This window comes from Numenius arquata, chromosome 7 (genome assembly GCF_964106895.1).
Source record: "Numenius arquata chromosome 7, bNumArq3.hap1.1, whole genome shotgun sequence".
NCBI classification, from domain to species: domain Eukaryota; kingdom Metazoa; phylum Chordata; class Aves; order Charadriiformes; family Scolopacidae; genus Numenius; species Numenius arquata.
Genome location: NC_133582.1, coordinates 42,705,511 through 42,720,335, shown reverse-complemented (window position 1 = coordinate 42,720,335; position 14,825 = coordinate 42,705,511). Strand labels below are relative to the sequence as shown.

Here is a 14,825-nt window from a genome sequence, read left to right as displayed (position 1 = left end):
CAGGTTACAAACTTATGTGAAGCACTGCAAAGAATAACCTAAACGAAAGCACTGCCTGGTCTCATCACACAAGCTACCACAGAGCGGAGAGCAAATTTACACTCAGCTCAGTGAAACTGAGACCATCCTCAGCGTTGCCATTATGGATGGAGCTGAGATCTGTGTTATGAGACTCCGCATAACAAAAAGTCTGCCAGTTAGAAATAGACTTGATACCTGGGACACTTAAGCGTGCTACCAGTCGGCAATATAGGAATTTGTCGCAGATCTGGCTTTGACAACCTCTAGATAATGATCCTGTGGGTAGGACTCATCACTCTTAAATTTAGTCATCTAAAATTTAGGTATCTACTCTAAGCCAGCTGTCTAGACTTTCCTGATAACAGACGGGGAAAGACAGGTATCTCCTGAAGGCAATTTATCCTAATCTGTGATGGGTGTCTCAGGTGGAATGAATCAAATGCTGGAACTGTCTGTTCCTCTCTACTGAACTAAAGATGGAAATCAGAAGAGTAACTTAGTCTAGACACCTAACTTTTGGATGACTGAGAATCAGGGAAATGAATCCAACCCTATCTCTCTATTTACCACATCACCAGGCACTATCCTATGGGAGTAAAGTGCATTTGTAAACATTCCTTGGACTTGGAACTTGCTTTAACACCACGTAAGGTTAGGAACAATAACTTTCTCCCAAATCGGTCTATTTCTCAACACTGTTGTAATGAGCCTGGGCTTTTACTGTACAAGGCCAATCCCTGACAGTTTCCTATAATAGTGGCTGACTTGAAGCTGTACTACAGCAGTAAATCAAATCAGCAGAAGTCCTTAATTATGCTGTTCAAAGCATCAATTAAGAATTTTGTCATGAATGACAAATCTCACCCATCAATCATTTAACAAAGCGTAATATTTCACATATATAGAAACAATGAGGACAAGGAGGAAAAATGGCAGTGATACCTACTTGTCCAAGAGTGCACTCCATACCACCAAGAAAATCTGCTTCCTTCAGCCCATTGTGATTGCTGCTGATGTCATGGACTTCAAACCGCAACCGCTGCACCTCTTCAAAATAGAAGTCCACCGTGAACAGCTTGGAGAAGACAGGATTTATACAGGTTCGAATCACTTCTGTCCTGTCAACCTGCCAAATGGAAGAGAGGTCATATGAGTGGTTTCTCTTTCTGCCAGTGATGGACTCCGATGAAATCCTCAAATACAATTTGCTCATTATCAGGACTGCCAGCTGTGACTGTGGCCACAGACACTGCCATTTGTATGGGTGCCAGCAGCTGCTGTTTCTGTGCAGAGCTGGCCACATGCACAAGATAAGGCCAATTTCCCTTGCTTTTCTGCCTTCTAGCAAGTCTTTGGCAGGTATTGGTAGGAACACGGGGCACAGTCTGCAGCCTCCTTTGCAGGGTGAGCAATGACTGTCCCCCGTTGGGTATACTAGATCAGTCGGGTGGCAGAGTCAGGAGCCGCGCAGAGGCAAAATGACAGTCTTACGCAAGACTAATAACAGGGAAATTAACTAGAGAATAACTATAGAATTTACATCTCCAGCAGTACCCATCCATCACTACAAAACAGCAGCAGAGCAATACAGTTTTATCAAACTAAATGGAAAAGCAAGCAAAAACCCCAGTAATTACTCATTTTGGACAACTTGCATGATTAAAGAGTGGAGAACTGGATCTACAGCAAACAACTTTTCTTAAAAATATATCAATTTTTCCACCTCGTTAAATTGCATTACAAGAATCTGATGGATTATACACTGCTTGTCCCTACCTCTGAGCCTTACAACTGCTAGAGAAACAACATCAAATCTAAATTGCTATTTCTTCAAAAAAAGTGCTCATAGAGTGCTTTCTTGTCCTCTTAAAATGTAGTGCTTGGGTTTCCTATTTTGAAGTGTGCCTTTGCTACTTTTCATGATGATGCATTATTGGTGACACCATAAGCAAAGAAGCAATTTCCCATTTTCCACTCTCTTTGCTCCGGCACAGAAAAAAAACCTAATAATTTTGTAAGATTAAAGGAACTGATCCTAAAATGAAGTAGGACTTGGGCACATCAGTCACTAGACAGGAGGTGGCTAGTGTGCCATGGAACAGACAAATTAAATTGCTCAGAGGAAAAGTGATGAGATCCTTTGTCTGATTCCTGATCAGGAACATCTGTTGTGCAAAAATGACAGGCACTTGCTTCACTTTTCAGAGTTTATAATGCATTAGCCTTGCTAGTAGTTATCGGCAAGGACACTAAGAGTCAAGCAAATCAAAAGCAGGGGAAAAAAAAATGAGCAGTTCGTGGTAGCACAGATTTATTTTAGTGCTCATCAAAGGTGTCAGATCGACAGCTCTAACAGCTGAAATCCTTTCGTTAATCATCAAACAGATGCCACCAGTCATCGAACAGATGCAAACCAGTGCTACCATTGCTGTCTCCTCACACAGCTGTGTCAATGTGCTCTGACTATGCCGAGACCATCACAAAAAGGAAAGCAGCCTTACTTACAAATTCAATTCTTAATCTCTTTCTTAGATTAGCTAAAAATGATGGTTTTGATAACAGTAATGCAAAGCATAATAAGGAAAACATAGCTGAGAAAGGATACCAGCTACCTTCATTCAGGTGCGTAGCCTATCTCAAAAATTTTTTGATCGCCACTTGCAATCAATGCGACTTGAAACCGCTATTACTGCTACAACATGAAATATTCCCTATGTCAGATTACCAGTCAGTTCAATGGGATGTCCTGGAGATGCCTTCTAAGTGGAAAGTGATTCCATCCACTTGCAAAAGAGCTGTCACTTCATGAAACAGCGCATCAGCAGATCCAATAATCAAAACATTTAAACAATCAGTTTTAAATCTTTCTTCATAGCTGCAGCAATCTCCTAAACTCATTCCTTGTAAGGGTACAAACTGTTAATTTAATGGCGCCATTTTAATTGCTTCATTGGTATGGCAGATCTCCTTGGGCAGTAACTGAAGTTTCTCTGTTATTGTTTCTCCTCATCTTGACTTTGCTGCTGGAATATGGGAAATGGTTCTCCACTGTGAAATGCAGCAAGATTTACGCGTGCTCAACACAGGTTAAATACTTGACTGCTTAAGGAAGTGAAACGCCTAAAAATGGAGGCACAGGTCTGCACACAGGGACGTTAAGAATTTTAGTCTCACATAGCGATAAGACACTGTTTGCTTTTTCCAGCCTGTGATTGACTGACATCCTTCCCTTGACAGACACAGTGGTGAAATGTAGTCATTTCACTGAATTTCCCCAGTCTTCTCACATTATTGAGATGATACATCAAGCCAGCATGTCAGAGCATGGGATTACGTGAGAAAAATCCATATCAAAAGAAGCAATGCCAGCAGCTCCCACAACAGATATGAAATTCTTCATGCCCCTCTCAGCAGTGTGCAGTTCTATTAGTTTACCTTGTCTCCAGTCTGCTTTGTCAGCGTATTTCAGTTACTCTATTCCTTGGCTAGAAAGTCCAGCAGGGTCCTCAGCATGGGAAGCGTAGCTCCGTTCCCTTGCTTTGATTAGTGTGCCGCAGGTCTAAGCACTGACAACCAGCTGGAGTGACTCGTGATGAAGAAGCAGTAGTGAACAGAACAGTTCAATAAATTCACTAACTCATGGAACGCTCTAGGTTAAAAGATGCTATATAAACATAAGGTAAAATCTCCATTTGACTTCTGCCACTTATTAGAGGCCATTCTTTCTTGAGTATTCCTGCTCTCATATTCAACTGTGAAGCTTCAATGCTCTCTTGAGAAATGCTGGATGAGCGTGAAACCTTAATGAAAATTGGTAAGACTACTACTGCTAGGTACAGTTTCATGGATAATCAAGGAAGCCATGATATACAGTGCTACAGATACTTAAAAAAAAAAAACAAAAACCAAAAAACCCAAACAGGTTGACTTGGTTTTGACCACAACAACTTTTCCCAATACCTGCAGGACCTATTTCATTTCAAGCAAAATCTGGTGACCTGTTCCATGCTGACCCAAAACACAGGTCCATAGCAGTTTGACAAGATGTTGACCTCAAGCCATATGTCCTTTGTCACCCAAAATCAGTAACAGCACTTCTACTTGCATGGATAGTGAAGGCTCAAATGCTTAAAGAAAATACAGTTTGGCTTTGCCCACCTCATCAACTGAACATTCAGAAAGTTAGAACTTCTCAGTTTGAATGCTCTCCAAAACACAACAAAGAACACCAGCAACTACATTAATCTCCATTATTTTTGCGGAAGAAAGCTTTTTAAGTTCAACAACAGCATGTTATAAGCAAGTGGAACTTACACTTTTGGTCTTGTTAGAGAAAACACCAAACTCTTGGGCAACCTAATCCTGAAGGCAGGTAGATTTCTCAACAGGACATGGGCAGGGGTCATGCCCACAGCTTTAGGATTTGCTGATGCCTGACAAATGAGCCATCTGTTACTGCTGGACTTTGCTAGAACAAGGAATTTCTCCAATTTATTAAAGCAAAATGAATTTTCAAAATAAACAACTGACAGCTACATGCACCTTTGGACTGTGTCAACAGTTAAAACTGACCTTAAGAAGAGCGGTGCTTCAGTTGACACCACGATCTGAACATCTGCTTCGTGGTACAGCTTTACCTCCACTTTCCCTTCAAGGACAATTTATACAGAGAAAAGGACTTGCATCTTCCCCTCCTGGGATGGACTCATGCTGCTTTCCCTCTTCATCTCTTTAGGACCTTGTCACTCCGCAGAAGGTAGCACCCTGCTGAGCAGCCAGGATTACTTGGCAGGCCCATCTGGATGTAGCCACCCTGTGAGCTTCCCCTTGGGGAGCTATGAATGACATACAAACACCAAAGTAGGCCTCCACAGCATAAAGCGCCATCTTAACAGCAGGAATTAAAATATAGAAAAGGATCTCTTGCTTTGGGCCTTCTGAATCCTCCTGTCAAACCCAGAGGAAGCTGGAAGCTAGGTTTGAAAGTTGTTTTCTCTCTGCACTGCTCACGGTAGATGGACAGTCAGCAGAAAAGTTTGCCTGCTTTCCTGTTGACCCACCATCACTGCTGAAGAACTGCAAAACTGCCTTTGCAGTCAGATAGCAGCAAATTAAAGGAAGCTCAAAAACCAGATGAACAAATACTACAAATACTGAACAAAATTCAGACTTCTTACGTTGTTTGCATCTTTTGTCTTTGAGCTACTGAAAAGCACCGAGCTTTACAGAACTGTGATAAACATGGTCATTGCAGTGAGGAAAAAATTCTTCATCCTAGCTAAAATCTCACTATCAAAGTAATTCAATTGTTAAAGTACAAGCTGAGGATCTCCTCTCCATATTCCACTATTAGATAAAAAGAGCCAGCCTGAGGGGGATTTTTTTCTTCTTCTATCAAAATTAGATGAAGTATAAGCTATTGCATATACAAGGATGAACAAGGATTAGGTAGAAGCTCATTGTCACCTGGTATCTGAGGTTTTCAAGTGATCATAAACAGAGCTTTCTCAGCACACCCTAGGAAACCAGAGAAAGAGTGATTTATCCACAGGACCCAAAGCTCTGCACTTCGCGGCCAGACTTCAGCATTTGGCATGGATCAGCTCCATGGAGAACTCACTGTCCCACACAGATAACCGGTACCTATCTGCTTTCCACTCTGTTTCTAGCAAACATGGAATGGTTAACTAACATGTAACTAGCACAAAAGCAAAAAATTTCCATTGGCTGTTACTTGACATCTTTGATGCAAAGAGCAGCCAAGAGTCAAAGGGCCATGGAGAATCCACTGTCTTCTCACCAAAAGGACATTTCTTTGGGGGAAATTTTAACCGTGCTCATGAAACAGCATATGAGTGCTACAAGCAACAATGGTACAGCTGCCTCATGAACTAACCAAAATCTTTGGTCTAGAGAACTATGGTCTGGTGCTGCATTTCCTCAAGTGTTTTCAAAAAAATAGTTGAAAAGCTGTAAACGTGCAAATTCTATTAATTAGAGAGCGGGTGCCACTATTCAGCCCAAAGCATGTTTTTCTGTGGCTGTTATATTTTTAGTAATTTCTTAGACTAACATGTAAACCCACTGTTCCCCATACATTTTAGGGGCCAACAAGGGAAAACCAACAGGCTGTATTCTTGGTAGAAGTCATTATAAAGTGCTGACTAAATCTAGAAAAATCACATTTGTCAGTTGAGATGACAAAATGTACAGAGGTGAAGGGGTAAGATTATTTTTAGGTCATCTGAATTTTAACAAGATTGAAAATTTCCATGATACAGTACCTTACATGAAAATTTGATACCAAGCAGAAAGCAATTTACACTTTGCTTGGCAGCTCCTGAGGAAGTTATTAATAATTATTTTTTTTATTATTAACAGTGCTTTCACACCATTATATCTGTATCCCATAAATGAAAAGTCATTGCAAAGGTCACCCTAATTTATAGCCCCAGTTTTCAGTTTAATTGATGTTTGAAAACAGTCAGAAGAAACCTATAGGTCTTTAACTCTTTTTAAGCTATAGAGCTCAAAGACAAGCACAATCTTGTCAACATTGGCAAAAAACTTTTGGATGCAGGTTGGCTGGAAGAGAAGCATTTAACATGAATGGTCTGGAAATTAAATAAAAGAAACTACTTGCAGATATGTGATATAAATATTAGATAGCTTGTAAACCTCCAAGTCACAACCATGAAGACCTGCTTTCACTTTCAAGCACCAGAAAAACTAATACATATAAACAGCCCAGGCCTCAAGGGGCTCCAGTCTAAACAATTTTCTTATTTCTTAGTTCAAAAGTTCTTCATTAAGAAAGCCCACTTCCCTGTTCAGGGCCACTGACTGTCCTCTGCTTGCTTACTTTTACTTTCTCAGTTACTTTTCATTGCTCTGAAGCAGGAAACAGATAGATTATAATATATACTATGTATAAATTCTTTGAGAAGTTCCTGGATGGAGTTTGCCTTATATGCTCATAGCTTTGAAAAGAAGAGAGAAATATGATTGCTGATAACTGTGTGCATATACTTTATCTCATCCACTCAGAAACAAAATATGATACAGTTACAATAGCCACTTCACAGACGGGCATTCAATATTTGCACTCAAGGACCTACACTGAGCCTTGGCAGACTCCCAGCCAGTACAGATTTCAGAGTCTTATATGAGAAACCCCAAGCTTCACCATTAGAAAACCTGTCAAAACTGCGGGTGCAATACAGGCTAACTACTAGGGGCAGGCAAATCTTGGTAACGTTATTCAGGAGCTGAGCAGGGAGATCATTTCAGCTGTGATGGGCAAGAGTGATGCTCAATCCCCAGTATTAAGAAAGCAGGACCTAAACTGATTTGGCACCCCTGTACCAAGTGAGTCCCCAGTTTTCTGGAACAACAGACATTTCTGGGGAAGCTACAACAGCATCCTTTCGCTTTAGGACCATGTACAGTTGTCGTCATTTACTTCCTTGATAAGTCCAGGGTTTCTAGGTTGCATAAAGACACTGGAAAGTACAAAGGTATCCCTCCCACTCACTGTCATTTAGGAAAGCTCAGATGTGAGAGAAAAAAAGCAAGTGCTCAACTAATACATTAATGCATAGTCACATGTACCTGAATGCACTAGATACCTGGCTTTTAGTTTGCTCTCCTCTGGAAAGAAATGCTTTAATTTCATTCAAATAGTTCTGGAAGTTAGAGGACACCATGTTTTCTCAGCCTAATGTCACGAAATCCAAATCTTTTGGGTTGGAGTGATAATTTTTAGTCACTGTATGGACTGCAATGAAAGCAAACAGACTAAAATTGTAACTTTGTTGGGAGACTTTCATGTAATCCCTTTGAATCTCTAATTGCTTTTCTGCTAACATTGCTGATGCTGGGAGTCAGTGCTGGGAGACCTGTTCTGCCATGATTCTGTGAAAGTTTTAGTTGGATGACATTGAAGCAATTTGGGTAGATTCTGACCCACTATTTCCTACTGACAATATTTTAAAAAAACCCCTCCCAAATAACAAAATAAAACCACGTAAAATATTAAAAAGACCATATACAAAATATTAACATGTTAGTATTAATGTTAATTAAGTTCTATTAATATATTAATGTATAATACTAACATATTAAAATGCTTAAAATATTAAATCACACATAAAATATTTTTCACATTTTTTTACAAAAGACTAAAAGCCTAATTTGGTCTAGTGGTAAACTGCAAAGCATCTAATTTATACACACCCAGTAAAAAACTACACAAAGCTGTAGCTGTATCATGCAGTTGTATCGCAGGGAATGAGTCACCTATTGTGCTCCTAGAAGTACAGAGATGGTCAGGCATTTTCCAGGGAAAGAGTGCATCACTGGAACACGAACTTAGGTTAAACAAGAAGTCTAGTGGCTTTGTCAGCCACAGAGGTTTGATGAAACTTTGGCCTGGAAGGGTTTGAAAATAAACCAGATGCTCCTCCTGGACATCAGAGGTTCAGACCAAGATCTCTGCTCTGTCCGATTCAGACCAGAAACACTAACTTTTGTCCCTCACACCACCAGCGACCATCTCAGCCACGAGGCTACTGACTATTTCACATGGCTCCCCTGTGTTCTGTTTTCCATAAATTATAAAATACTCACTGTCTCAGACAAGCACACTGCATGTCCCATGTCCCACTACGTGACTTCATCTTTCCTGACCATAAGAAATACCTTAAAATGACACACAGAGTCTTCAGGTTGCTTGACACATGAATGCAGTGCCATAGCGCTGGTGGTGGGGGAACGCCAGCCGACCCCCAGCACCCCGTGCCGCTCCCACCACACGGTCCATAAGGCCAGGAAGGGTCACCAGGACCCCGGCACAACAGTGCCTCTGGGTCACGCTCTGCTCATGTCCCAGCTGCCAAATGTGCACACACACGTCGCTTGCTAATCCTCCACCCGTCCCAGCCTCTTGAACTATCACTGTCTCGGCTCAGCTGCTGGCGCTGCACTGACTCTCCTCCGTCTGCCGGCTCATTAGGGGGAAGCACCGATGGGCAGAGGGGCTGGTGAGCTCCTGAACTGAGACCAGCTCCCCAGGAAGGCTCCTCTCCCGGAAAGGAGGAAACCCCAGACAGTGTCATCTGCAAAGGCTTTCACTTACTGCCTGGCCAGTGCAGGCTCAGGGGTGGTAAGGAAAACATGGATGGCAATTTTAATTTGCCTCCTGTGAATTAAGATTTGGCATAAAGCATGGAATAGCAAAGAACTCCAGCCCTGAAATCTTGACTGAGGATAAGCATAAATGCTGCAGCTTTTCTGAGCCTAATTGCAGAACTTCTTCTGTATGTAAACACTTTAAAACATGAGGCTTTTTCCCAGCTATTGACCTTGGGTTACAAAGGACAATACTTCTTGTACCAGCTGCTGCACTGTGAATATTCAAGCCAGTTTTGAACAGCCAGTTGCAGAACATTTCAGTGAACCTGGAAAGTACAATTTCTCTTTAGAGCTCATCATTAATGTAGCTTAAATTAAGGTCTTTCCAATGAACAATGATTAACTGGACTGAACACGGAGAGGACCACGATAACTTAAGCGAGACAGCAATAACTGGCTTTTGTAGAAGATATTTTACATTTTCTTACATTTAATATGGAAATACTTTCTGAAATTTTGTGTGTAATATTTTGAGTTCTGCTAGAGATCAGAAGGACAAGTCTGAAGAGAGAACATCACTTCAGGTATGCATAAAAGACTTGGGCAACTTCTTGACGAGCAACTGAACTTCCAGCACAAGGACTTCACCTCACCTGGACCCTCCAGAGTGGGTGTCACTGGGTGCTCACGGATCTCTTGTCTTTTGGCCCCTTGTCTTATCACTGCCCTAGGTAGTGCTCATGCCTCGGCAGAAAGGATTCAGCAAGTCCATTCATCTGTATTCCTGCTTAAGCCATGAAGATATCCTTATAATGAGCTAACAAGCTATCATTCAGAGGTGACCTAACACAATACCGTCTTGGGCATCCAAAAATTTAGGCTTACATTTCCAAACAACTAGTTGCTTTAAAGCCTTGACTTTCATAACAATATTTATCATTTTACCTAGCTTAAGGTACACACAGTACACTGGAGTGTAATATCAGTCTGTGAGACAGAGCCAGCCCTCCCCAATGGCAGCTACCGCTTAGTGTAAATGATATGCCAGACCTTTGATACTCTTCATCAGCTTAGGGGAGTTTATGGCTCTGCACTGATTCATAGATTGGTCCAGGCAGGAAGGGACCTCCAAAGGTCATCTAGTCCGACCTTCCCGCAGTCAGCAGGGACACCCCCAACTAGACAAGGTTGCCCAGGGCCTCGTCAAGCTTCACCTTGAATATCTGATGACATGCTGTGATCATAATGTCATTGACAGGAGATTTTCCAAAGGTGCCTAAGAAACCCTCCCTTTTTATATCCAAAATCTCTTTGCTCCCCTCCCAGAAGTATTTTGAGCAGATTTCTGTTCAATGTAAATCACCACTGTCCCTCTGATTTTACTGCCAGCTGCTACATACAGCAAATTACACAGGTGAAGAGCTACCTTTCTGCATTAACAACTGGCTGAAATGGATGAGCATGAGCTAAAGTTTTAAAAAAAGATTGAGCACCACTCCCCCTCTCCACACTCTCCTAGTGAGAAAGCCCAACAAACTCCTCGAGGCTACCTTTGCACAAGGCCAGCAGCTGCACGAGATGATATTCTGGAGGCCACCCCTTCCATTGTGACCATGGCCATGGACTGAGTTGTGTTTTGGAGCAGGCAGCAATAAGAGGACTGCACTCTCATCTCCTGCAGAGTCATTAAACAGAGTCAAGCAATGATTATGCTACTCCTGCTAGAGGGTTCAGACAGTAAATGGAATTACGTCAAAGCCCTTTATCTTATTCTGGTAAGACCTTCAGAGCCTTAACAATCATATAAAATTGGCAGCTCTAGAAACTTTGGTATTAAAGAGTGCTTCTTCTGAGGTAGTCAACACATCCTGACCCAGCCATTAAGCACCGCAGAAGGACTTCACAGAAATCACTCGGTGGCAGGAGATACACGTGCTGTGCTCCTTGCATATTTAACAAGCACTCAGCAAGCATCAACACAAGTGGAAAACGACCTGCATCAACTCATGGGACAAGGTGCTGTAACCCACTCAGCTGTGATTACACTGGCAAAGAACAAAAGAGAATTCATTTTTTCACTAAAAACTCTTGAAAGATACGTCAAAGCTGAGCCCTGAAGCTGGATGCTAAATCCTCCTTTACTTTATATCCCAAACACAGCCCAGACATTCAAAGACTATGACAACTGCCATTTATTATTCCCCAACCTTCATTTGATGTTGAGAGCTTCAGTTTGATCTTCTTAATTTGCATGTCCCTGAGGACACGGGCTTTTTGTAGAGAACAAGACTGATCCTTCAACGTGGCAACAAAAATATTCACATATTATACCATTTAGCTTCTCTCTCAACTAGCCACAAAATGCTAGTGAGCAGTGCCGTGCCTGGCAGCAGTCTGAAAGTCAGAGCACTAAGCAGCCATTTGAAAGCTCTTCAGCCATATATTCTCCCTACAGTTTCCCCCCCCAGATTGGAAAAGTAAGCCTTGGGAATGAGTTCTTTACTTTAAAAGGAAAATCTGTTTTGAATATTCTCTTCATTCACAATGTAATGCACAACCTTGTCTACATGACAGCAACAAAAAATGCTACAACATTGCTGCATTTTGGAATATGATTTAAAATGTGCCAAGTGCCCAAAGATTGCTCTTTTCAAATGCCATTGCTTGGTGTGCTGATTTTGGCTGGAGTAGAGTTAATTTTCTTCACAGTAGCTAGTATGGGGCTGTGTTCTGGATTTGTGCTGGAAACAGAGTTGATTATATAGGGAGGTTTTAGTTGCTGCTGGGCAGTGCTTATGCAGAGTCGAGATCTTTTCTGCTCCTCACACCACCCCACCAGCGAGCAGGCTGAGGTGCACAAGAAGTTGGGAGGAGACACAGCTGGGACAGCTGACCCCAACTGACCAAAGGGATATTCCATGCTATATGATGCCGTGCTCAGCATATAAAGCTAGGGGAAGAAGGAGGAAGCGGGGGGACATTCGGAGTTATGGCGTTTGTCTTCCCAAGTAACTGTTACACGTGATGGAGCCCTGCTTTCCTGGAGACGGGTGAACACTTGCCTGCCGATGGGAAGTAGTGAATTAATTCCTTGTTTTGCTTTGCTTGTGTGCACGTCTTTTGCGTTGCCTGTTTAAATGTCTATCTCAGCCTATCAGTTTTCTCACTCTTCTCTTCTGATTCTCTCCCCCATCTCACCAAGGGTGGACCGAACAAGCAGCTGTGTGGTGCTTAGTTGCTGGTAGGGGTTAAGCCACAACACTTCGGAATCCTCAGTTCATCACCAGAATACTGTACTCACACAATTAGATTACGCTGTAGCATTGACTTCCAGAATTAATTTTTCAGCCACTTTCAGGTAATCTCACATCCTAGGCTTCCACAGCAATTACAGACATATTTCTTCTTTGCCTGCTGCCCTGGAGGGCAAGAGACTTAGAAGTTGGACAAACGTATTGTAGTGCCAGCCCATTCAAACAAAAATGCAGGTGCTTGCTGGTGTTGAGCAGCAATTAAGGCTGAAAAGAGGCCTTTGGAAGAGAGCTTGGCATCACAGAATTGATCAGAAGAGAAATATGGCCTCATACCATTTCTCAGAATGGAGAAAAAATTAAGTGATGGGATGATCCTTTGCTCACCGAGTATCAGCGGGACTACTTTATACTAAGTAGGAAATCCACACTGCTTCAGTAATTTGCTCTTTAATTAACTGACTATAAGTAGTGATTTGATAATTTATTTATACTGAGAGAGATCTCCTGCTTCATACACTCAGGTAAGTTAAGCATAACTAATATGGATTCTCATATGGGTTAATGAATTATGTCAATTGATACAGGCCTAGTCAAGTTGCTAGCTTAAGAAATTCATTTGCTAATGAAGTGCACATAATTAAAGATTTATTAATTTACTTTTAATGTTGTAATTCAACTGCTAAATCAATTATATCATCAAGGCATTAGCAGCAGGAAGGCAATGCACTATTAAGCAAGATAGATACACACTACTTTACCAGGCTTTCCTGAATTCCTATACCAGAAGCAACAATTTACAAGGCTCATTACAACCAGTTCGAGTCTTCCTAAACAACTAGGGAATTTAAACTATGTGTTCGAACGACTGCCTAGAAAAATAACCAATTTCTTGTGACTCATGTCCATTATAAGCAACTCTCATTCTTTCTTTTCTTTGCCACATGCAACTTGCTAAGCTTGTCAATGGGCTTGCCATTTGCTGAAACCTTAGCAGCCTAACAGCTTGATCCGCTACCCAAGAACAGCGGTGGAAGCCTTTCTGTGAACTACTACAAATACCAGGGAAATAGAACATAACGTTATTTGTCTTTCAGCACAATTACACCCACAAGAACACATTCTAGCATTGAATAGCGCACAACTAACTGAAGTAAAGAGCAAGTTTAGCTGACCTGTATTACAGTTTTGCAGACAGCATCCTATCAGACTCCTGACTCGGGCTGTTTGGTTTGCACTACTATTGAAGGATCTCAGTGAGTTATGGCTCCTGTATTTATTTGGGAATATCTAGTCCAAAATGATTTCTGGAAAACAAAAGCCTTGTCAGCAAGCCTGCTGCACATCCATGCTACCCAAAGATATATAAGCTGACAGGACCACAATTTTCCCTTTCCTGAGAATGACTGCAGCCAGGAATATGCTACACACAGGGACCTTTTTTCACTAAATCTTGCTTGCCCACCCAACCACTTTGTGCAATAAGCAGCCCAAAACTGCTTCCTGTAACAGCTGCAGGCTCTCCTGGAAAGTGTTATGACTTTCAGTTGCTTGTAAACAATATGCCTGATATGTCCACATACATCAGATATATACAGCAAACAGACACATCAGTCCTGCTTACATTCACTGTGATTTATAAAACTGGTTGGTATATGCATAGCTGTGAAGCAGATTCATGCGCAGAGCACACCAAATCCACCTCTGGTATGCCTCTTGGCAACAGCAGGGATGCAAAGTGCTGACTTTTTCAACTAACGAGCACAAGATTTGATCATAAGAGACAAGTGTTAGTTTTGTGGGTACTTGTATTAAGTGAAAGTAGTCCATGTATCTACTCCTATTTCCTACTATCATGTTCTACATATTGTAATTACAGGCTTGTTGCTGTAAGTTATACATGCTCCATTATGATTCATAGAATCACAGAATGGTTAGAGTTGGAAGGGACCTTAAAGATCATGGAGTTCCAACTCCCACCAGACCAGGTTGCTCAAAGCCCTATCCAGCCTGACCTTGAACACACACAGGGATGGGGCATCCACAACCTCTCTGGACAACGTGTTCCGGTGTCTCACCACCCTCACAGTAAAGAATTTCTTCCTGATATGTAATCTAAATCTCCCCTCTTCCAATTTAAAACCATTACCCCTTGTCCTATCACTACACTCCCTGATAAAGAGTCCCTCCCAAATAGAATCATAATACTATACTATACTGCTGATTGTATTACTTTAGAGCTGGAATTTTCAAGGAAATTGGGTGCCTAAACCTTATGTTTTTCAAAAGTTCCAGCACCTTGCTATTTGAGGCCATAGGGACAGAAAAATTTGGAAGTTCCCTTGTGCAAAGTAGAGGTCTGAGCTCAGAAAGGAGGTTTTCCTCATCTGGGATATAGACTCTTCAGCAGCTGATTTGCTC

The 14,825-nt window shown here is 41.7% G+C and overlaps 1 protein-coding gene across 1 annotated transcript in view; it reads right to left on the bottom strand.

Moving 5' to 3' along the window:
* The window catches only part of CPNE4 (copine 4), a 194,790-nt gene that overhangs the window by 119,966 nt on the left and 59,999 nt on the right, over nucleotides 1-14,825 (bottom strand). Inside the window, exon 2 of the mRNA XM_074150995.1 lies at nucleotides 968-1,147. Coding sequence (XP_074007096.1) covers nucleotides 968-1,147 — 180 coding nt within the window. The remainder of the gene's footprint in view (nucleotides 1-967; nucleotides 1,148-14,825) is intronic.